The following is a 25,396-nucleotide window of genomic DNA, read 5'->3' as shown; positions in this document are numbered from 1 at the left end:
AAGTCTAACTTGCGCCTACTCTATATTTATCTCTTAGGGATAAATGAATCTGTATGTTGTCTCCTCCACCAGAATCTTAAGTGCCTTGAGGGAAGAGACTATTTTCACCTTTCTTTGCATTCTCATTGCTTAGCCCTGTGCCTGCTACACAAGAAGGGCTTAATAAATGCTTGGTGCTCGAGCCCAGTAGCCCCAGGATGCTTTCAAGTTCCTTCCATCCCTCCTAAGCTCGCCTGAGCCTGGAAGTGGTACCAGGCGCTCCTAGGGGTGTCTCAGCAGCACCAGCCCCGGCTGCACCTGTCCACTGTGTGTGTGACATGCTTGCATCACTGCTGGCTAACGACCAGCCTCGCGGTCCCTAACACAGATGCCTAAACTACACTGAGCTGTTAGCAAGGAAGTTCACACACACACACACACACACACACACACACACACACACACACACACCCCTTTTGCCAAATCATCAGTCCAGCTGGCAAGTTACAGGGTCAGTACCAAGCAGAGGGGCTCACGCCCTTTCTCCTCCTCCGGCAGCACCTGACTTCTGGTCCTAGCCCAAGGAGCTTGGTCCCGACTCGCAATCCCACCCACGTGTTTCTCCTGCCCTGCAGATTTGGGGAGCAGGGATCCCCGAGGCAATATGTAACTTCTTTGAGCGGAGGGGGGTGGCTGTGTCGCCCACGTGCTCTCTCTCTCGAGTAGTGCCACTACAGGGGAAACCAATGAAGTGGGTGCGCCGCAGGAGGTTCCCAGACTCGCTTCCAGCTGCGCTGACCCATTTAAGCCCGAGGCACTGGGGGGGGGGGGGGGGGGGGGGTTTGCTTTGCCAGTGTCGCTGGACTGGCCGGACAGCAGGGGAGAGGCAGAAGACTGAGCGCTGCTGCACGGAGGGGTACGGTGGACCGAAGGAGAAAGGGAGCTTGGGGGTGTTAGGGGACAGAGGGGCGGAGGCAAGAGCTCCCTTACTTGCAATGATGGACTCGATGAGGGCCGCCGCTTGCAGCAGACAGTAGTAACACTCCATCTCCACCTCCGATATCTTCATGTTCTCGGGGGTCAGAGTCAGGGCCATGTCTGCTTGCACCGCAGCCAGGGTGGCAGCTTGCTTGGGTTGCCCGGCTGTGCTCATGAAGAGGGGGCGGGCCTGGCGGGGGAACCGGTAAGAGGCTCAGGTGCGGCGGCGGCGGCGGCTGCTGGCCAACTGCAAGGTGGTCCCCATCTTCCCCTGCCCCACCCCGTCTAGCTAGTCTTCCTCCTCCCGGAGGCGAGATGCCGGATCGCCCCCTTCCCTCCCTCTCTGCCTGCCTACCTGGCGCCTCTCTCAGCCCGCCCGTCAGTCCGCCCGCCTGGGCCGCAGCCGCCGCCGCTGCCGCCGCCGCCCCCGCGCCGCAGCCGCCTGCTGTGCCTCTGCCTCTGCCAGTGCCAGTGCCGCTGCCACTGCCACAGCCGCCGCCTGCTCCTGCTGCCACCCGCGAGGGGCTGTCTACTGCTTGGCCGGGGTTCCCGGGCTGCGAGCAGGGAGCCGACTGGGAGGAGGAGGCGGCAAGCTACGGAGGGGGCGGGGAGGAGGGATGCCCCGCCCCTAGCCCCGCCCCGCCCGAGCGGGGTGGGGGGGGTGGGGGGGCTGGCTTCGCGCGTGTGAGGGTCAAGGCCAGCAAGGCTCGGATCCCCTCTGAGCGGCCCCCCACCCTCAGCCACCGCCCGGCCCGGGAAACTTGAGCGGAGTTTGGGGCTCACGCCGCAGCTACTGCTGCTTTGGGCGGAGATGGCAGGACCCTGGCTACTGCCCTCCTCTAGGCTCCCCAGGGCTCCCCGCCCCTGTGGGGAGAGGAGAAGGAGAAGGGCGGAGGAGAGAGAAAGAACGCAAGAGAAGGAAGGGAGTGTCCAGGGATGCCCCAGTGCATAGGGTTTGAGGTTTCCTCTCCTTGGAGAGCCTTGCCCATCAAATCTATTCCATGGCCGGGGTGCTGAGAAACCCACTCCTGACAAAGGGCCAGGTGCACGGGAAGAACCCGGAATTGAGAAGCAGGACACTTGGCTTCTGGTCCTAGCCCTACTTCTAACCAGGGTTTACCTTGGGCACATCACCTCACCTCTCTGGGCTTCAGTTTCTTCGCCTGTAAAATGAGGAGGGTTGGACTAGCTCTGACAGTCTCTAGTCCTGTATGCTGTAACACCAGCCCTGAAGAACCCTTCCTCTCCTCCTGCCGCCACCACCACCACACCCTGGAGATTAGGGTACTGGAGGGTTAGGCACCTCCCCCACCACCTCCTTTCCCCCAGTAAGCACCTTCTGGGACCAGGCTTAGGAGTAGGAAGCCCAGGTGAAGCTCCCTAGCTCTCCAGACAGGAGAAAAGCGATCTGAGGCGCTAACCTCAAACACAAGGTTGCTGCTGCTTGCCCTGTGGCCCTGGTGCAGAGAGCTCCAAGCCCCTTCCCGCCAACCAGTGCTGCCCAAAGGGCAGAACAAAGTCTGCCCGGTGGCCTCTCTCTGGGACTTCTGAGCCACAAGGGTACCATGGGGGTGGGAGACTGGGACTGGAAGAAAGAAACAGGGAGGGTGCTCAAAAAAAATAAAAATAAAGATAAATAATGGAAGGCAGATGAATGAGGAGCAGCTTCTATTTTTACAGAGGGTGATATGGGGAGGGATAGAAATAAAATTGTGCTAGTGGAAAGGGTTCATAGGATCCTGTTTCACAAAAGATAAGGGGGGGAGGGGTGGATCTGAGCGATTAAGACCCTTTTCCAAGGTCACACAGTTAGTAAGTAGCACAGTTGGGATTCGAACCCAGGTCGTGTGACTCCAAATCCATTACTTCCCACCTTTATTACCCCATGGCTTCAGATTGCCTTTGATAAGGGGAAGGGGAGGGGAGGGAGCTGAAATTGAGTCAGCTTTCATATAGGGTTGCCTCCCAAACCTGGCATAAACTGTGAGGAGCCCTTCTTTCTTCAACCTTTACCCTTTTAAATAATCTCTGTCAAGCTAGTGAACAGATGGTGTATAGGCCAACCTTTTCAAGTGTGTATTTTAATATCTCTCTGGGGGAGTCATTGATTGATGGCTAGAGAGGGGGGATGCAGGGGAAAACAGAAGCTCAAAGGAGAGCAAAAAATTTGTCTTCCTAATGAGTGCTTGAGTGGAAAGTCATTCTTCCCGGTCTCTTCTTCCGACTTTGGCATGTCCCTTACCTGGGCCTCAGTTTCCCCATCTGCCAAATAAAGGAATAGGATGGGATGGTCGCCTAAGATTTCTTCCAGCCCTAACATTCTGTGCCTCAACTTGGGAAGTCATCAAAGTACTCTATTGCTCTTCCTTGCAACATGAACCTCAGTTGTCTTAGCAACCAACTTAAATGCTGACTCTTCCAGGAAGCCTTCCCAGATTCCTCATCATTTCTGTTGAGGTCTTGTCTCCCTACTAGACTGTGAATTCAGTAGGGGCATGGGATGATAGATCTGGAGGTGAAAAGGGACTCCAGAGGCTAAGTTCAACACCTTCAGATGACAGAAGAGGAAACTGAGGCCCTGAAAGGAGAAGGAATTTAGGATTGTTGAGCTAGAACGGACCTCTGAGGCCATCTAGTCCAACCGTTCATTTTGCAGAGGAGGAAACTGGGACCCAGAGAGGAGGAAAGGACTTGTCCAAGGTCACATCCAAGTAGTAAGTAGCAAAGCTGGGACTGGAAACCAGGTTCTCCTCCTCCAAATCCAGCTTTCCTTCTCCTGCAGAACTCTGCTCCCTAAGGAGAATTTGGAGCAGGTCATCTTCAGTCTTTAGAGCTCCCCCAGCACCCTCAAAGGACTCTGTACAAGTAGGCTTGCAATAAATGTTTGATAAATGAACGAATGAATGAATGGACTCACACATGAAAGAAACCTGTACCACCTCCTACCCAACCATCCAGGCTCCTTATCATTAAGACTTCCTTCGATGCTTCAGTTATTTGAAAATGAAATAAACGGAGGGCCATAAAGCAGATGAGATCCTCCCGGCAGTAACCCTTAGCAAACTCTTTAATGGATTTGCTAACAGTGCTTCTCATGATACATCTCTGCCTTCCATCATCTCGCCAAACAGAAGGACTGGTGAACATCTCAGGGAGATACACAATCGAGTCTCTATAATCCTATAAAAGCTTCCGATTTTTTAATGGACCTTCAATCTTTACAATCTCTCCTTCGGGTTATTAGTCTCCTAGCCTCTTTCCTTGGGCACAAATTTATCCTGGCCTCAAAATTTTACATAAAAATATACAGACCACTTAACACGGGTGCAAGGCTCTCTTTTCAGGTCGCTAATTTACATTTCATAAATAGCTGTCACAGAAACTGTGGTTTATGGGATGCAATGAGAAAAGAGTTTCAAGCTTGAAAAGGCTTTCAAGAAAAGCGTTATTACTGGAGTATGTAGGTCATAGTCCTTGAGCAGAGTTTGTTAGATAAAAAATATTACAGAGGAGAGTTGCCAAAGGCCGGGCTTATATGTGTTTCCTTAGCATGCCGAGTGCTTTGAGCAAACACGATTTAATGACTGCTACCGAGTGTACATGTTTATGGATTCAGATACCAGCCACTGAGTCCGTAGGTCCCTGGTCCATGACTCCCTTCTCATCAGAGACAATCTGGCTTTAAGAAATCATGGAATTGGCTTTTTCCAATCTTACACTTGACAGAGAGTCAGGGTGGCAGGGTGAATCTACATGAGGGGTTCTTAACCTGGGGTCCATGAACTTAAGTTTTTGTACTATTTTGTAATTCAATTTGATTGGCTTCCTTGGTCTTTCTATGTATTTTATTTTATGCTTTCTGAGGCCCATAGGCTTCGATAGATTGCCCAAAGTGTCTAGAACACAAAAATAGTTAAGAATTCCTGTGCTAGAGTGTTGGAGTTGGAATCAGGAAGACCTGAGTTCAAATTCCCCCCTTATCACCATCTCTTAGAAGCCTTGACTTCCTTTAAGATGCAGCACAAAAATTATTTTCTGCCAAGAGACCTTTCTTGGTCTCCTGCAGAGACTTCTCAAAAATTACCTTACATCTACTCCATGTGTATCTTGTATGTATATACACACACACACACATATATGTATGTATCTGTGTATGTATATGTGTGTGTATATGTACATATGTGTGTGTTTCTATACACATATATGCTTTCTTCTCCATTAGAATGTAAGCTCCTTGAAGGCAGGGACTGTTTTTACCTTTCTTTGTATCTGCAGCACTTAGCACAATGCCTGTCACATAGAAAGTGCTTAATAAATGCTTGTTGATTGATTGAGTGTAAGCCTCTTGAGGGCAGAGACTCTTCCATTTTTCTCTTGGTATCTCCAGTTTCTAGCACAGGGCCTGGCACATAATAGGTGTTTGACAAACGCTTGTCTTAATTGACTGAAATCTTGCCTCTGACATTAGCTGTTTGTCCCTGGATAAGTCATTCACCTCTCTGTACCTCCGTCAACTTCCTAAGAAGGCCCTACTAAAGTTTGATGAGATCTGGATCCTTCCTGAATTCCCCTGCCTCTGGCTTATTTTATCACTGCCCTTATTCTTAAGGGTAGGATCATAAGATCAAACTATCAAAAAGTATTTATTTGGTAAGTTATGCTCCAGGCACCATGCTAAGCTCTAGGAATACATTTCTAATGGGGGAGACAAGCTGGAAGAGATCTTAGAGCTTAGTTAGTCCAACTAAGATGAGGAAACTGAGGTTCAATGCCTTGCCCAAGCTCAAATAGGTGATAAATGGCAGGCATGTCTTCTGCCTCCCAATCCTGTACTCTTCCAACCATACCTTGCCACTTCTCAGCAGCGATAGGTTTTTCAGGGATGAAGAAAAATATATGGCCTTATTTTGCTGCCAGTGACATCATTACAATGATGTTTTATGTGTAAGGATTAGCATAACACATGTTATCAGGGACACAGATGTGGGCTAGTCACATATCAAGAGAGAGAGATAAGATATGGACCCCCCCGGTGTCATACTGGCACCCATGAAATCTTAAAAGGACAAGAGGAATGCCTCCAGCCCCCTAGGATGACTCTTCTATAGAAAATTTCTTAAAGGCCAGGATGCGAAGGCGTGAATGGTTTGCCATTCTTCATGGTGATGGGAGTACATGAACCTTAGTTTCTTTAAAAACTGGACTCATATGCCACTTCTCATTGGGAAACTATTCTTTGCCCCCTATTTGTCAATATTCCCTCCCATCTCCAGCAATCACATCCATACTTATCTATTTCTATCTTATATTCTCCCTTTCCCCAGCAGAACACAAGCCCCTTGCTAGAAAGGACTATTTTTGTTTTGTTCTTGTATTTCCAGATCTTAGCACAGCACCTCATATGGAGTAGGTGCTCAAGATTAGATTGGACCAGTGAGATCGTGGGTCCGTTGGAATGTTGAGGTATTAACAGTAATAGCTAACATTCATATAGCACTTGAAGTTTTACAAATTGCCTTACATGTTATCTCATATGATGCTCACAATAACCCTATGAGGTAGGTACTCACGTCAGCCCTATTTTACCTATTAGGCAACTGAGGCTGAGAGGGAGTAAAGTCCTTCCACTTAAGGGTCACACAGCCAGTAAGAATCTGAGGTGGAATCCAAACTCAGAAGTTACTGGCTTTGTATCATTCACTGTCTCCACTATACAGAACGTTATCCTTTACATGTCCTCCATGTTCAGATCTACCCAAGACTGAAATGTACTGTAGCTTCCTTCTGATGCTGAGAGAGCTTATTGATAGAAATCCTTTAGTATGAGGCCCTTTAATACTTCCCTGCCTGTGCCCCTGGGATGAGGTCCAAAACTCTTTTGCAGTGTTCTGTTCTATTTACATGAATCAGCAAGCAGAGTTGGTGAAGAGCTCATGAGGAGCTGTGAAGAGAGCTCCATGAACGATGAGGAAGGGAAACATAATTCAGAAAGCACCTCAGTACAAAGAAACAAGATTGTCTCTCCTAGGTCGTTATTACCATTGCATTAAAGACAAGCTACAGAGTTCAAGAATTCTGGTCACAAGAGTGAAATCCAAGTAAGCAGAGATCATGGAGGTTGGTCATCAAAGAATGGAACAGTAAGAAAACTTCTCTCACGTTTCTTTATCACTTCCCCCGCTCCATTTTTGTTTTGTTTTGTTGAGGTCTTCTGTTTGACATCACAGTCATTTCCAAATATAGCCCACCCTACAACCTTCCCTTGTAACAAAGAAAAAAAGCTATGCAAAACCAGCAGATACAACTGTAAATGACAGGACATGCAACATCCCATATCCATAGTCCCCCCACCTCTCCAATGAAAGGAGCATCTTCATTTTTGTATCATAAAGAACTTTTAAAATGTGCTTCACTAAGACTCTAGATGGGGATCATAGAACCTTCTGTAACTACATAGTAGTAGTAGTAGTAGTAGTAGTAGTAGTAGTAGTAGTAGTGGTAGTGGTAGTAGTAGTAGTAGTAGTAGTAGTAGTAGTAGTAGTAGTAGTAGCAGTAGCAGTAGTAGTAGTTCAATTCAGCAAACACTTACTAAGTACTTACTATGGCATCATGCTAGGAACCGGCTGTACAAAGACAAAATTTAGATAGTCCTTGCTCTCAAGGAACTTACATTCTAACAGGGGACGTAGTATGTAAAATATATAGGTATATATAAGGTAATTTTGAAGGGGAAAGTGCTGGGTAAAGGAGGAATCAATCAGGAAAGCCTTCTTCTAGTAGTTGGTGCTTGACCTGCATTTTGAAGGAAACCAGGAACTCTAAAAGGTAGAGGTAAGGATAGTTTGCATTCCAGATATGGGAGACAGCCCATGAAAAGCCATGGAGATGAGAGATGGAATGTCACGCGTGAGAAACAGAAAGGTCAGTTTGGCTGGATCACAGAAGTGTGAAAAGGAAGAGTGTATAAACCTGGAGCCAAGTTGTGAAAGGCTTTGCTAAATGCTAAATAAATTCTTTATCTATTTCTCCTTAAATGCCAAACAGAAGAGTTTATATTTGATCCTAGAAGTAATAGGAGCCACTGGAATTGATTAACTATGTGAGTGACATAGCACTGTGAAAAGGCTTAGAATGAAGATGGGAGAAACTTAATAATAATATCTAACATTTATAAAGCACTTCAAAGTTTACAAAGCACTTTACAAATATTATCTCATTAGATCTTCACAATAACCCTGGGAGGTAGGTACTATATTGATCCCCACGTTATATTTGAAGAAACTGAGGTAGGTAGAGTTGTCCAGAACCACACAGCTACTAAGTATCTGAGACCAGATCTGAACTGAAGTCTGTCCTGACTCTGAGTCCATGTGTCCATCACTCTATCCACTATACCACTTAGCTGCCATTGAAGGCAGGGAGACCAGTTAGGAGGCTATTGTAATGGTTCCAGTGAGAAGTAAAGATATTCGGAACTAGGGTAGTAGTTGGATGGCAAGTGAGAGAAATGTTGTGATGGTAGAAACAACATGATTTAGAAACTATTTGGATATATGGGGTAAGTGAGAATGAGAAGCTGAGGATGACAATGAGGTTGCTAAATTGGGTACCTGAAAGAACAGTGGCACCCTTGGCAGAATTAGAGAAGTTCAGAAGATGAGTGGGCTTGGGTTGGGATGGGAGAAGTAAAGATAATGAATCCTGTTTCAGACATGTTGAATTTGAGATGCCTATGGGATATACATATCAGAACATCCAATAGGCAATTGATGTGGGACTAGAGCTCAGGAAAGAGATTAGGTAGGGCCCACTAGATTGATTTAGAAGTCATCTGCACAGAAATAATTAAATCCAAGGGAGCCGATGAGGCCAGTGTTCTTTCTGGTCATACCTATTTTGGGACATTTTCTGTGATATGAATTTTGGCTAACCTTTCACTTGTAGCCATGTTGTAAGTTGAAAATATTGCTTTGAAAGGAAAACATTGCCTCAGGGATGAAGATTTACAAAATAAAAGGGTTATTTCGATCGATCAAGTAACGATCATTTATTAAGCACCTGCTAGAGTATGTACCCAGCACAATGCTAGGCACTGTTACAGTCTTAGCGGCTCAAACAAATATTCATTAGGTGTCTACCAGTTTTGCGCATAGCCCAAGTCTAGATACTGGGAAGTGACAATGTTCAGATAGGACATGATCCCTGCTGATATGGAGTCCTAGCTCTGGTGAGAGGGATTGCATGCTAAGAATAGAGAGCATGCACCTTGAGGAGTCAGAGGATGTGGGTTCAAATCCTGCCTCTGGCCCTTGCCAGCTTTATGACCCTATGAAAGTCACTTGACCACTTTGGGACTGCATAGATTCTTCCCCTGTAAAATTAGGACAACAATCCTTGCACTCCCCACCTGTCAGGGATTCTTTGAGAAAAGGGTTTTGTAAGCCTAACTCTACTGTGTAAAATCTCGGTTGGTTAGTTGTTGATCTTGGGTGACCAGGAACGTTTAGATCTCTTCCAACCAGTGCTTCTGCAGTAACTGGATGAGCACCCCCTTGTGGAAAGGTTGACAAATCACAATATTCTGTAACTGGAAGGGCCCTCAGAAGAACCATCTAATCCAACCCCCTTGTTTTATAGAAAAGGCTGGTAAAGTCCAGAGGGGAAATGACTCGTCCAGGGCTACACAGCTAGTGAGAGCACAAGCCAGGATTTCAACCCAGGTCCTTGGACTCCAAAGTCAGTGCTCTTTCCATTCACTGCACCACACTGATCTTTGTATCTAATATTTAGAATTTGGAATGTTCTTTCCAACCATGAGAGTGTGTTAAATGTTAAATATAAAGTGATATGGGAACAGGGGGGAGAGGAGAGGGAATTTGAGTCTGGAATACAGATTAGGAATCATGCCTTCTCATGTCTTCAGCTTTCAGCTTAGCCTTCCATTTGTTTCTCTCCAGCTTGGCCAGAATGAATTTAGCCTTCATCTGTCAAATGCGAAAAGGTTATTTACTACAGAATTTCTGTACCACCCAATCAAATATTTACCAGTGTGAACAAGAGGGAAAAGAAAGGCCTGGCATCTGAAAAGATGACCAAGACCCCCCTTTGACCTAAGGAAACCAGTTATACCAGACTGAATATATGGGTCATGTAAGGCCCAAAGAAGTCCATTTGGCAGCGACCAGCTCAGGGGAAATTCAATGACAAGGCCCCCTGTACCAGGATTCCTCCTGAATCTATACCCAATAGTACAATGGCCAAGCAAAGAAAGATTTCCAAAGAGAACACAGTAGGCGAATTGAAAGAAAACATAAGCCTCAAAGAGACCAGACTCAAATTACATAGTTAAAGCCACATCTTGGCAACTTCTTTTCAGTGGCCTGGGGGTGGGGGTGGGGAGGCATGAATACCACTGCTTTGCTAGTAGCCTTCCCCCACCCCCACCCCACCTCTCATCTCAGAAGAGGCAGCTTTGTGAAGGAACTATAAGAGGCTTGGGGAAGGGGGAAGGGGGAAGGGGGAAGGGGTGGGGGTCGGACCTCCAACATGCAGGTGGCAACAATGTGTGTTGGCCAGAGACACAAAATTCTCTGGTCCTATAACCCAGAGTTACCCTTTTCTAAGCCACGGTCTAGTTCATAAGGGGTCAAACAGAACACTGCTCAGCTTCCCAATATGTTCCCCAAGTCCTCCCCACCCCACCCCACCCAGCAGCATGGATGACCATATGAGCCACAGGGCACATATGGGCTCAGAGGTTGTTGGGAGATGGAGAATTGCATTGAAAATAACATTGTATTTGGAGTCAGCTGGTTAAAGACCCCAGCTCTGTCACTTACTATGACCTTGGAAAAATTGCTTAACCTCTCTGGGCCTCAGTTTCCTCCTCTGTCAAATGAGAGAGCTGGATTAGACAGCCCCTGAGGCCCCATCCAGCTCTAGGTCCATAATTCTATTTGACCAAGGAAACTGAGGCTCAGAGAGATTAAGGTTGCAGTTCTCAATCCATGACTTGCTAGTTATGTGACCTTAGGCAAGACACTTATCAGAGCCTCAGTTGCCTTATCTGTAAAATAAGACTGCTAATACCTTTCCTGCTTGAGGACAGTGAGTTCAACCAGATGATTTCTCAAGGTCCCTTCCTGCTCTAAGAGATATGAGATATGCTTCTATTTTTTCCCCCAGGAAAGTAGGTCTAAACAATTTTATAGACCTTCACAAAAATAACGACTACATATTTGAAATAAAGCTACTTGTCTGAAATGTAGCAATCTGCTCCACACAGACACTAAAATTACCCCCAAATATGCTTAAACTAGATAATGTTCAAAATGTGGTCAATTTATTGTGTGGGATTTTTTTTTTAATAAGGAAAAAGCAACAGTGTCAACCTGTCATTTTTTAATGAGTTTGGGGAGGAGTTTGCTGCATTTTAATTTCAGTTGCTTCTCATATGAGCTACAAAGATTCTCTGTTATCATGTTCTCATCAGCTTTCCAGTCTGGGGCCTATGGGCTGGACATGTATAGGAATGGCTGCCTGGGCTAAATCTACAGAAGAGGGTGGTGAGATGTGTTAGCTTGACAGGAATAGGAAGTGGAGCTGAGGTGCCAGGACCAGGGCACAGAGTCTGAAGCAGACATGGTTTTTGCCAGGCAGGCCTTTAAAGGGCAGGGGAGAAGCCTCAGGTTTTTCAATCAGATATCCAGATTATCTAGATATCAAATAGTCCATCAAACCTGAGGCAATGATTCATCATGGCTTCTCTTCTGTGGTCTTCAGATTCTAAAGAGAGACATGACCACCTGTAGACAAATGAAATATCTGGAGGGGTACACATTGCTCCCTCTTTTGGCTGCCTCTTCAGGAGACCGAGACAACCAAAAGAGAGCAACAGGAATCTCAAAGCACCATAGCCATGCATCAGAGTCCTACCTGGCTCCATTCCTCACTGTCTACTCAAGGGTTATATGAACCTGTCCCGGTAACAAAAGGATCGTAGCACCATGAATTGCTCCCTGTGGCTTTAATAGGGTAAGCCAGAAGGAGCAGTGAATTTCTTGGTGCATCAGCCCTCTTTCCTTCCTTTTCTTGAGTATCACCTGCACTGCTTTCACTGTTGTGCTAACAGTAAGAAACTGCCAGGGGTGTAAATGGCTCAAGAGGCAGCATTGTGTGGCAGAAAGAGTAGTAGCATTGACATCAAAAGTCCTGGCTTTGTGGTCCAGCTCTGCCACTATCTGTGTACTCTTGGGAAAGACATTTTCCCTCTCAGTACCACAATCTCTTCATCTGTCGAATAAGAATGATAATATTTGCCTGTCCTGCATCATAGGGTTGTTCTGAGTGAGGAAGCCTTAAAGCTACATATATACAAGTCATTGTTTAATCTCATATTATGGCATCATCCACATTTGGAGGAAGGGTCTGGACTTGTAATTTCATGCATAGTGGGAACTCCTAGGGTAGAAGAATCAGCAAATGTCTGTGCCTGATAGCCTTAGAGACTTGCTTGGGGGCACTGGGAGGTGTGAAGGACTTGCCCAAGGTCACATAGCTAGCAAGACTTGAACCCAGGTCCCCCCTAATGTCAAGGGTAGCCTTCTATTCATTGTTCCAGGCTTCCTCCCATCCACACTGGTACCTTTATTTGTAACCCCAGAAGCAATAGCTACCCAATAGTGTAACACTTGCCTTATTTAAAAATGAAAATTTAAATGAACAGCTCCAGCACTAGGGTGTTAGATAGCACTTACCTTGTTCAGTGTTTTACACAAATAACACAGCTTTCCCACATCAACATGGCCTATTTGAATATGCAATGTGATCAACTGACTTGAAATTTACATGAGACCACAACTCATGCTGCAGGGCCTAGTTATGAAAAAGAGGTTCTAAAATGCTGAAACTTATTACACTTCCTACCCACCCCACTCACCCCCACCCTACCAACAAATAGCTTTTTCTGGGGCTTAAAAAATAAAGTATAGAATCACGAATTGTTCAAGTTGGAGGGGACCTTGAAGATCCAACTTTTTCATTCTACAGAAAAGGAAACTGAGGCTGAAAGAGGCAGGGGCCTACACAAGGACTATTCAATGTAAGATCAGGGTGTTCAGTCATCACTGCTTTAACCATTCTTCAGTTCTTTGCAAAAGAAACTTGAAATCAATACTGAAGTTTCATATACACTCTAGAGCCAAGGGTTGGGGAGGAGGGGGACAGAGATAAAAATTCGTCATTGCTTTTCTTTGCCAAAATTAAGCAATAAAGCAGTCATTTCAACCTTCAGAATAAAGCTTCCAGAAGTCTGGCAATTCACATTAGTAATCCTGCCTTCCTAATATTTTAGTCACTTGAGATGTGGGTCATGATTTCCAATTTAGAAAAAAAAATAAATCTTTTCAAGTTTTCAAGTCATTTTAACACCATTGAATTTTATTAGTGTGATTACAGGCTGTATTAAGAGAAGAAAAGTGTCCAGGACTAGGAAGATAATTATTCTGCTGTCTTCTACCTTGGTCAGACCACATCTGGCTATGGTATTCAGTTCTAGGTGCCATGTTGTAGGACAGACATCAGAGACCTAGGATCCTCTGGAGGAGGGCAACCAGGATGGTGAAGGGCCTTGGGTTAATGCCATATGAGGAGGGCAACTGGGATGGTGAAGGGCCTTAGGTTAATGCCATATGAGCATTGGCTAAAGGAACTTGGCAAGTTTAGCCTAGAGGAAGGTATGATAACCATCGGGGTTGTGAGACTCAAATAAAGTAACGGATGTAAAGTACTTTGTAAACCTTAACGTGCTATTATTGTTGTTGTTATTGTTGTTGCTGTTATTATTAGCCTGCAATTACCAGGTCTCCAGTCTGGTGATGTCTTCATTCCCTAAGCCTTCTGCTGCACTCCCGGTGAGCTCAAACAATGTTTATAGAACAATATAGGGGTGTGCTGATAAGTTAAATCTACAATATTAACGCTTTCATAAGCCTAGGCAATGAATAATACAATAAATCAAGCCCTAATTTGTAGGTCTCTGAGGTGTGAGATGTAAATGCTCACAGTGAAAATTTAACAATCAGCTTCACCAGTTACAGCTGGCTCCAGCACATCCCTGCATAGCTAGCTGTCTTCGGGTGTTTGAAAGGGTATCAAAGAGGAATGACTTGCTCTGTTTAGCTCTGGAGGACAAAGCCAAGAGTACTTAGGGGAAGCTGCGGAGAGATAGGATTAGGCTTGATGTAAGGAAAAGTCTTCCTAACAATTAGAGCCATCCAGAAATGGAAAGGGCTGCCACTAGAGATCGCTAGGTGGCACAGAGGACAGAGCACTAGACTTGGGATAAGGAAGACCTGAGTTCAAAAGTTACCTCAGATACTAACTAATTGTGTGACCCTGGGCAAGTAACTTAATCTACCTCTACCTCAGTTTCCTTATCTGCAAAGTGGGACCAATAATAGCACCTCCCTTACTAAGTTGTTGTGAACTCAAAGGAGAGGATATGTAAAGCGCTTTGCAAATCTTAAAGCTTGGGGCAGCTAAATGGAGCAATGGATAGAGCACCAGCCCTGAAGTCAGGAGGACCTGAGGTTCAAATCCTACCTCAGACCAAATACTTGACACTTACTACCTGTGTGACCCTGGGCACAATTGCCTTAAAAAAAACCCCAATTGCCTTAAAAAAAAAAAAACAAAAAACAAACTACAAACCTTAAAGCTCTATAATGCTATCATCATTGTTTGGGGTGCTACCTCCTTGGAGGTCTTCAAGCAAAAAGTCAATGACCAGCTGTCGGGTATGTTGTAAAGGGGATTCCTGTTTGGATATGGGTAAGACCCAGTGGCCTATGAGGTTCCTTGATTCTTCAACTCAGTTCAAATGCATATTAAAGTTTCTAATTAGATTCTAATAGAACTTGTTATTCCTTTAAGGTTATACTTTGGTTTGAATACAGCCACCTGTCCTGTGATAGGTGTTATAAGCGGAACTGAGGAAACCTAAGAAAGACCTCTTCCATAAATATTTTGTTCACTTCAATTCATCAAATATCAATGTCTAATCATTGCCAGACTATGCCAGATGCATAAATGAGCACTTCCTTTGATTGGTCCCTCTAGACGTCTTTCTTGAGCAGGCAATGTGGAAAACCAATGAGCTGGTCTGAGAATTGAAAAGGAGGGAGGGGGAAGCTGAATGGAATGTGGGGAAATGTCACCCTGCTTTCTGCAATCCCCAGCAGTTCCCTGAAACAAAAGCCAATCGTTTTTGCACCAACATGTTTCCCATGATGCTATGTAGCCGGGAATCGTGGAATATTGAGATCTCAGAAGAATAAAAATTGTGGACAACCCAAAAGGCAGTTGAGAGAGGCATGATGGGCTCAAGGAGGCTGTAGAATGTGGTCAATGTGAGCAAGAAGTTGTATGAAAGGTGTGTCCAGGAATTCCCAGAGTCCCAGGACCTCAGTGTGGGCAGGGCCCTCAGCAGCCATCTGGTCCAACCCATACCTGGCGCTCTATCCACTGTGCCACCTAGCTGCCAGGGACCAAACAGAAAGAGTCTAATCCCTCTTCCATGTGAGGGAGGGCCTTTCAAATCCTTGAAGGCAGCTCTCATATTCTCTGAGCCTTCTCTTTTCCATGCTAAATACCCCTCATTCCTTCAGCCAATCCTCATGTGACGGGGACTTAAGGCCATTCATAGTCCTGTTTGCCTTCTTTACTTACTACGTGCCAGACACTGGCTAAGTGCTGGGGCACAAAGACAAAAATGAAACCATCCCTTCCTCAAGGGGGCAGCCAGGTGGCACCATGGTGCACAAAGCACTGGACCTGGAATCAGGAAGACTTATCTCCCTGAGTTCAAATCTGGCCTCAGACAACTTATTAGCTGTGTGACCCTGGGCAAGTCACTTCATTCTGTTTGCCTCAATTTCCTCAACTGTAAAATGAGCTGGAGAAGGAAATGGCAAACCACTCCAGTGTCTTTGCCATGAAAACCCCAAAATGGGGTCATGATGAGTGGAACACAACTGAAAAATGACTGAACAACAACAACCTTCCCTCAAAGAGTTAATTTTCTACTGGGGAAACATGTAAACATATAAGTATGTACAAAATAAATTAGAATTTTGTGGAGGAAGGAGAGGTAGAAAAGCACTAGCAATGAAAGGAATCAGGAAAGGTTTCATGTAGAAGACTTCACAAGTACTAAGCTTTGAAGGAAACAAAGGATTCTAAAAGACAAAGGTGAGAAAGAAGTGCATTCCAGGCATGGTGGACAGCCTGGGCAAAGGCACACAGATGGGAGGTAGAATGTTGGGTGTGAGAAACAATAAGGCCAATTTGACTGAGCTTATATATTTTCATATTCTGTATAAATTTTTATGTCACATGCTGTTATAATAAGGCTATAAAAGTAGGCTGTACACAGGTTATGAAAAGCTTTAGATGCTAAATAAAGGTCTTTGTATTTGATCCTAAAAGTAATAGGGAGCTACTGAAGCTTCATGAGTAGGAGAGTGATGTGGTCAGATCTGTGCTTTAAGAAAAAAAATGTTTTAAAACTTTGATAGCTGTGTGTAAAATGGATTAAAAAGAGGAAAGGCTTGGGGGCAGCTAGGTGGCGCAGTGGATAGAGCGCCAGCCCTGAAGTCAGGAGGACCTGAGTTCAAATCTGGCCTCAGACCAAACACTTGACACTTATTAGCTGCGTGACCCTGGGCAAGTCACTTAACCCCAATTGCCTAAAAAAAAAAGAAGAAAGACTTGAGGTAGGTGGAGGCTTTGCACTACAATAATCTGGCAAAGGCTGAACAAGTTTGAATGTGGCCAACAACATGATGGTCATGTCAATGCAGAGAAAGAGACAAATAACAAAGGTGATATGGAGACAAAACTGAAAAGACTTGGTGACTGAATGAATGTATAGAGTAAAGAAGACTGCAGAATCTGTCAGAGATTATACTCCTTCATGTATGGCTGCTGAAAATTGACTATTTCATTTTCCCTTGTTATTTTGCTATTCTGTCCTAATGAAATATTTTGCTATTTAATTTGTCATTCTTTTTTTTTTAGGCAATTGGGGTTAAGTGACTTGCACAAGGTCACACAGCTAGTAAGTGTCAAGTGTTTGGTCTGAGGCCAGATTTGAACTCAGGTCCTCCTGACTTCAGGGCTGGTGCTCTATCCACTGTGCCACCTAGCTGCCCCTAATCTGTCATTCTTTATGGTCTGTTGGTAGAGAAGGCACTCGGTGGAAGCTTGAGGTAGAAGCTTTGATCACCAAAACACCTCAGATCAAATCTGGGGAAACAAAGAGTTCCAAAGTCAAACGGGACCCTTATAACACAAGTATAGTGATCATATTGTGAGAAGTAATTATTCCACTGTCTTCTGCCCTCAAGAGGCCATAACAAGGATATTTTGCTTGGTTCTGAGTATCATGTTTCATGATAAGCCATGGTGCATCCAGAGGAGAGTAACCAAGATGGTGAAAGGTCATATCAATTTGTTATGGGGTACAGTTGAAGGAACTGAGGATAGGGCAGGTAATTATGGTCTCGAAAGGTAATCATAGAGAAGAGCTAGACTTCCCCCACATTGCTTTGGAAGACAGAACAAAGACCAGTGGGTGAAAGTTACAACATAAGAAAGAACTTGCTAATAATTAATAATTAGGATTGCCTAGCATTGGGACAGGTTGCCTTGGGAGATAGTAGTTACTTCATCACTGGAGGAAAAGAAGAAACATGATGAAGAGAAATTTCACTTAACTGAAGCTAGAGACCAAAGGTCTGATTTCAGTTCTGCTACTCACTAGTAGCGTGACCATGGATAAGTCACTCGCCTTGGCTGGACCTCTGTTTTCCCATTGGTGGGTTGAATTTTCTTTAAGGGCCTATCTAGACCTAAAGGGTCTATGATTCTATGAAAAGTATAAGAAAATATCTTATAATGCTGTACGAATTTGTGACAACTCTGAATTTGGCAAAGAGTAAAATACAATTTAAAAAACACTTAACTTATCCAGATGTTGCTTATCTGGACAAAAGCCTAGGAATAAGCCAGACAGGCTTCTGAGCAGCCAAACCAGAGATCACAAACTGCATTCGGGGACATGCGTTCCTTTGACTTAGAGACCGGCTCAGGCATTCACTCAGAGTCTATCTGCTCTTACTTGAGGCACACTTTTAAGAAGCTGGATTGTCTGTGTTCTGATCCTTCAGTGACGAGAGGTAACAAGCTAGGAATGAAGAGAGATGAGGACAATGACAACTGACCACCCGACAGTAAGGAAGGAGAAGGCCTATAAAAAGTAAATGCAAGAACTCAAAGTGCACAAAAATCTGGGACCACTGGGAACATGCATTTTGTTCCTGTTCAGTCATTTTTCAGTCGTGTCCTACTCTCTGTGACCCCATTTGGGGTTTTCTAGGCAAAGGTCCTGGAGCAGTTTGCCATTTCCTTCTCCAGCTCATTTTTTGTGGTTTGTCCTTCATTCTCGAAGAGGACCATGACATCAGGAAGATGATGCCATGACTTGCAACTGAATTGGATTTGAGTGAGGGAGGGCTGTGCAAAGTCACCAGCTCACTTTACAGATGAGAAAACTGAGGCAAACAGGGTGAAATGATTTGCCCAGGGTCACATAGCTAATAAGTGTCTGAGGTCGGATTTGAACTCATTAAAATGAGTCTTCCTGACTCCAGGCCTCACACTCTAGTCACTGAGCCACCTGGAAGCCTGCATAAGAAAAGATACTTTTGTGAACATCTGCTGTAAACTATGTGTTGGGTTGACTTGTTCTGATTATGAGATGATGGGAACACTTCTGTTTGCCTATTTGTACTTTCTTATTTGTCCCTTGGGATGACATTGGTCAACTATGGGATTCCATGGTGCTATGAATGAAGCCCCACAAGCCTACCATGCCATAAGATCACATACTTCAAGCTGGAAGAGACTTTGAAGTCCATTTAATCCAATCCCCCTCCTATTACATAATAGGAAATTGAAACCCAGAGAGCAGAATTGACTTCTCCAAAGCCACACAGGTAGCAAGTGGCAGGTCTGGTATTTGAACACAGGTCCTGTCACTTCTTTGGATACTGACTCATTTAACTCAGGGTCACAAAGGTCAAGTGTACCAGTGAGTAAATGGCAAAGTTGGGATTCCAACCCAGGTCTCTTCCTACTACATGGTGCTGCCTTGATAAGAAGCCAGCAGGATACCTTCCTTAGATGGTACCTCTAAAGAGATGGTATGCATAACTGCATCACCATCATTCCTTAGAAGCTCCTGGTGTGTTAAGTAATGATGCCATTACAAAGCTTCCTCATTTGCTGGCAAGCCACCTAGGACTAAAGGAATGGACCAGTGAGCTCAGTCCAGCAACCTAAAGTAGTTAGCATTCCTTACAGTAGAAGGGAAGACACCAGTCTCCTCTGGAGCCAGGAAGAAGGCAGGCAGAGTGGTGTCACTCCAAGCCAAGGGAGAAACCAGGAGGACCAGGCTCAGCCTGGGGGAAATTTATCATGAGACAGCTTGGAGGACTCAGACCATCTAGTCTAGACTAGGCAGATTTCTTGCCTATATATGTTTGTTGTTATTAAAACTATATTGTTTCTGAATTTTTATATTATTTTTCCTTAATTGAATCTAGAAAATGCACTTTTTGTCTAGAGTATGTGGAGAAGGGGATGGGAAAAAAGGAAAGAAAGAAGCAGATACTAAGGAAGAGTACCCAGAATTAGTAGGAAGGAGGCAATTAGGAATCAGGTATAAGAGACCTCTGAACTCAGGAAGCCAAAATGTATCAGCGTCCAGCAATGTCCAGAAGACTCAGCATCTGAGATCAGGGATGATAAGGAAGAAGAAAAAGGTAAAGAGCCCTCGGGGTCCAAAGTAATGTCTCCACAAGCTTGCCATAAGATCATAGACACAGCTGGAAGGGACCTTAGAGGTCAACTAGTCCAACCCCCTTATTTTACAGAGGAGGAAACTGAGGCTCAAAGAGGGCAAAGAACTTGCCTAAAGTCCCACAGAGATTAGGCAGCAGAACTGGAATTCTAACCCAGCATCCTTTCAATAGTACCATATGACCCAAAATGTCTTTTCTCGAGGGCAGGAATCAGCTGGAATTGGCTTCTTCACCTACCTTTCCTTCCTGTGAAAAAATGCAAGGTGCTGAATTAACAAAGTGGATGTATCTTCCTTCAGGTTTCAGGTTCTCAGGAAACTCTAAATTTTAATAGTGTACTTGAACTTGACTTAAGCCTACTTGGCTTAAGAATCATCTTCACTTAGTCTTTCTTGGCTCATGCACCTTTCCAAAATGATCATTTTAACTGAGTGATAAAATGGTTGAAAAGCACTTTGGATGCTTATTAATCCTCCCCTATTTTGAAAAGCTGATGAGATAAATGAAACTGATGAGACAAATGAAATTGACAAAACATCGGCTTTGCAAACACAGCTGATGAAGCCTTCCATTATCCTACACCACCCCATTAGTGCTCTCTCCCTCCTGAAATTATTTTGCATTACCTTATCTATGTTGTTTCCCCCAGTAGAATGTCAACTTTTCGAGGGCAGAGTTGGTTTTCATTTTTGTCCTTAGGGCCCCAACACCAGAACAATGCCTGATTCATATAGTAAGGTGCTTAATAAATGCTTTTGTCGGACCAAATAGTTATTTCCAACTGCATTGGCCCACACAGCTCCTCCACTTACTTGTCCAGCAAAACAGGGAAGAATGGAGCACAGTCCTCAAGGAATAGATCAACCTGACAGACAGGGCACACTTCGGTTAGAGGAAAAATATATGGAGGTTATTTCTCAGCACTTTGCTAGGCACATTCTAGGAAGTAAATACTGCTCAATTTGAAACATTTAGAAGCACCCTGTCCCTATCCCTTCCTCACAAACCAGGTAGAGGAAGGCACGGTATCATGTAAAGGGTGCTGTACTTGGAGGTGGAGGACCAGAGCTCAAGCCTAACCTCTGCTTCTTATTACCCTGCATGACATTGGGCAAGATATTTTCTCCTCCCTCTATCTCAGTTTCCTCATCTATAAAACGAGGTGGGCAGATTCACTGACTTTCCAAAGTTCATTCCAGTTCTCAATTTATTTAGTCCCTCTCTGGGACTATATCCTCTTTGTAAAGCAAAGGGACTGGACTCGATCGGAGGTTCTTAACCTGGAATCTGTGAACTTTAAAAAAAAAAAAGCCAACAAATTTATTTTTACATATTTAACAATAGATTCCTACAAGGGGTCCATAAGTTTCACCAGACTGCCCAAGGGGTCCAGGACCCAGAAAAAGTTAGCAACTCCTGAATAAGATGATCTTTAAGGTCCACCCCCCGGTTTTAATTCTATTTCTTCCCTGGGCCTCAGTTTCCTCCTCTGTAAAATGAAGGGGTTGGACTGGCTGACCCTTGAGGTCCCCTTCCTACTACAAAATCCACTTTATGAAATCTCTGTTCCAAAGCCTGATTTCCGTGTTGTTTTGTTCACACCGTTCCCAGGGAGGACCATGGGCCCTTGGAGAGCATAGCTTTTGGAAGGCTTTGTTGGGAGCTGAGGCTGTTGCTAAGGGCAACCTCAGCTGAGTAGCACAGCATCATTGTTTGCAAATAAGGGAAAAAGTCCGAGGGACCGGGGCAAGCTCGTGGAGGGCTGCTCCTCAAAATGGGATAAAACATTCCAGGGGCTAAGAGACCTCCCAGGATGGGAGGGCAGTCAGTGGGGGAAGGGAGACGCTTTTCCAGTGTCACCATAGAGACCCCCTGGAAAGTACTTTGTTTCGACTATGTTGGAGAAGAGCGGAGCGACTCCCTAAGACTATCTACTCAGTAGCAAAGGGGCTGAGAGCTGCCTCTGTGGAAGGAGGACCTGTATCAACCAAATCATACACCTTTGAAGTATTGAACGATGATTAGAATGAAGAAAAACGTTACACAGAGTGAGCTAGTTTTTCAAAGCCTTGAGCTACTCTAAGAAAAGTTAGAGAATGTCAGGCAGAAGAGAGCAAAGAAGAAAACCCGTGCTGGCTTTTCGGAGGTACATGCAAGATAGATGTCATCTGCAAATAGGACTTCCAAAGAGCTGGCCACGGGCTGATGCCCTTAGGGTGAGGGTAAATCCGCATCATACTAAGAGCTAGCATTGTGCCTTAAGGTTTCCAAAACACTTTACAAATATCTCATTTTGTACTTGCAATAACCCTAGGAGCTACTTACTATTATCCCCATTTTATAGATGAGGAAAATGAGGCAGATAAAAGGTTAAGTGATTTGCCCAGAGTAACACAGCTAATAAGCATCCAAAGTAAGATTTGAACTCAACTCTTTCAAAGTCCAAGTCCAAATCTTGCCCCCTTATTCCCTGAGCCATCTAGCCGCCTCTGTTATCTGAGCTAGACTTCTCTATGATGCAGAGAGGCAGCCTGGTATGGTGTGCCTAAGGGGTTGTACTTGGTTGGAGTCAGAAAGACCTGGGTGCACAACCAAGTCCTGCCTCAGACACCTACTGAGCTGTATGAATACAGACAAGTCACTTTAAGCCTCACTTCCCTCATCTGTAAGGCAGCTAGGTGGCGCTGCAGCGCATAGAGTGCCAGGCCTGGAGTCAGAAAGACCTGAGTGCAAATGTGGCTCAGCCACCAGCTGTGTGACCCTGGGCAAGTCACTTCACCCTGTTTGCCTGAGTTTCCTCATCTGTAAAATGAGCTGGAAAAGGAAATGGCAAATCATTCCAGTGTCTTTGCCAAGAAAACCCCAAATGGGGTTTTGGATACAACTGAAAAACGACTAAACAACAAATTCCTCATCTGGAAAATGGGGATAAAAATAGCCTATTGCCCATGGTTATTGTGAGAATCAAATAAAATTGGCATGTAAAATACCCTTGAAGGTCTAGCATTTAGATGAATAGGAGCTATTACTATACTATAAAATCCCCACAGAAATTGTTTCAAACCTCTTTCCTTAAGCCTTAGTTCAACCCTGAATCTTTTCTCTCTCTGCTGATGACGTTGCACCCTACTCCACCGGAGAAACTGAAACCCTCGTTTCCTCTCCTCCACACCTTGAAACCTTCCTGTCCTTTCCTCCAGCCTCAAAAAAATGAGGTGACCTTTCTTGTTAAAGTCGCTGCTTAGAACATCTTCTGCATTTTCTGCTGTCATCTCTGGGAGCTTGCCCTGTTGATGAGATCATTCCCTCTCGCCCTCATTTCTAGTCTCTACTCACTTCTTTCCCATTGCCTTAAAAAGAAAAAAAAAAGCTTAGGTCTCCACTATCCTTTAAAAACTTCCTTTCAGGTTTTGTTTTTCTTTTCTTTCTTTGCTTTTTTTTGTTTGTTTCTTTGATGAGAAGAAGTGGGAAAGAGGAAAGAAACAGAGGTGAAAGCTCTATGTAACAGACTTGGTGCTTCATATAAAAATAAAATCTTCTCTTTGATAGACACAATCACAAAAGAAAAATAAATAATTTCACTTACCTGGAATCGAAAGGCTTTTGCAGCAATAAAAGCAATGCAGCTAAAACAAGAGGGGAGCTATTTAGGAAAAATAGGGTCTGATATCCAAGACACAGAGGAACTAACACCAATATGTAAGACCAAAAGGTGTTCCTCACTGGATATTGAGCAAAGTATGCAAACGAAAAGTTCTCAAACGCTAAACTGCAAACTTTCAAAACTCATATGACATATTGTTCCAAATCACTAATTATTAGAGAAATGAAAATAAACACCACTGAAAATCACACATCCACCAAATTGTCAAAGATGACAATAGATGGGAATAGTCAGTGTTGGAAGTTTTATGGAAAGATAGTCATGCAAATACACTGCTGGTGTTGTGAATTGGTCCAAGCATTCCGGAAAGCAATTTGGAATTATGCTAAAATAAAATGCTGTTATTCCAATACCCATACTCTTTGGTCCAGAGAGCCCCCTGCTAGGCATGTATATCTGAAAGAAACCAAAGACTGTATGAACACTTTTTGTCATAGGAAAAAAAACTGAGGAATGACTAAAAGAACTGTGGCATATAAATGTAAAAGACTATTATTACTCAGCAGTAAGAAGCAATGACTGAGAAGAATTCAGAGAAGCAGGGAAAACATATATGACTTGATTCAGAGCAAAGTGAGAAAAACCAAGAAAACAATGACTACAATAGTGAAAGTGGAAAGAACTAAAAATGAAACTCAATGCTATGTAATCATAATGGCTAAATTTGGCACCAGAGAAGAAATGAGAAAATGCAACTCCCTCCCTTCTTTGCCACACTATGGGGTGTGAATTATCACATGTATGGACAGACTCCTTCGATGGGTTGGTGAGTTTTGCTACATTGATTTTTTTCTCTTTCTTTTTAAAAGGTTGTTAGATGGGATGGATTGCTAGGTAGAGAAGAAGGGAGAGATATATTCAGAAATAGAGTTGACACATGTCTAACACAGAGATATGTTTAATATGATTTCACCTGCATAATGGGTATCAGATTGCTTACCTTCTTAATGAGTAGGGGAGAGATAGAATTTTGAAACTCAAAATTTTTTAAATTACATTTTATTTTATTTTTTTTACGAGGCAATTGGGGTTAAGTGACTTGCCCAGAGTCACACAGCTAGTAAATGTCAAGTATCTAGTCTGAGATCGGATCCAAACTCAAGTCCTCCTGACTCCAGGGCCAGTGCTCTATCCACTGCACCATCTAGCTGCCCCAAAACTCAAAATTTTTAAATGGATGTAAAAATTCCTAACGTAATTTTAAAAAAAAAGGTACACAGGGAAAATGAAGTATGAATAATTATCTTATAGTAAAAATTGGTATAAAGAAGAAAAGAAATGAAGGTGATATGACAACAAAAGATAATTCCCTTTACCCTGCCATTTCCTCAAACTATCATTCCCTTTCGTGCCTTTCACAGTCCAACACTCTTCAGGTCCTAGCAAAAGTGATTTACAAACCTTAAAGAGTCGTATAAATGCTATTATTATTATCATCATCATCATTATTAACCAATCAACTGGGGCAGCTAGGTGGTGCTGCAGTGCACAGGCCTCTGGGCTTGGAGTCAAGAAGACCTGAGTTTAAATCTAGTTTCAGACATTTACTAGGTGTGTGACCCTGAATGAGTCATTTCACCTGTCTGCCTCAGTCTCCCCATCTGTAAAATGCAGGTAATAATAACATCTGTCTCCCAGGGTTGTTGTGAGGATCAAATGTAAAGTGCTTAGCACAGTGCCTAGCACATAGTAGGTGCTTAATAAAGGCTTATCCCATCCAACTCAGGATTATATGGAAACTATTTCATCTAAGGCCATCAGTAACTTCTGAACTGCTAAATTCAACTGACAACCTTTCCTAGGTCTTCATCCTTCTTTACCTGTCTGCAGCTTTTGACAGGCTTCTCCTTAA

General features: G+C 44.1%; 1 protein-coding gene across 1 annotated transcript in view; it reads right to left on the bottom strand.

The window, feature by feature from the left end:
• Positions 1–3,219, bottom strand: part of MCF2 (MCF.2 cell line derived transforming sequence) — a 135,629-nt gene extending 132,410 nt beyond the window's left edge. Inside the window, exons 1-4 of the mRNA XM_027846419.1 lie at positions 3,200–3,219; positions 2,386–2,542; positions 1,313–1,821; positions 595–1,127 (exon numbers count right to left, since the gene is read on the bottom strand). Of these exons, the coding sequence (XP_027702220.1) occupies positions 595–1,127; positions 1,313–1,821; positions 2,386–2,542; positions 3,200–3,219 (1,219 nt within the window). The remainder of the gene's footprint in view (positions 1–594; positions 1,128–1,312; positions 1,822–2,385; positions 2,543–3,199) is intronic.
• Between the last annotated feature and the right edge of the window lie 22,177 nt (positions 3,220–25,396).

The sequence above is a fragment of the Vombatus ursinus genome, unplaced genomic scaffold, assembly GCF_900497805.2.
Source record: "Vombatus ursinus unplaced genomic scaffold, bare-nosed wombat genome assembly UNPS02015152.1, whole genome shotgun sequence".
In the NCBI taxonomy this organism is placed as follows: Eukaryota; Metazoa; Chordata; class Mammalia; order Diprotodontia; family Vombatidae; genus Vombatus; species Vombatus ursinus.
The sequence above is the reverse complement of the archived record's forward strand: the minus strand, read 5'-3'. Positions and strand labels throughout refer to the sequence as shown.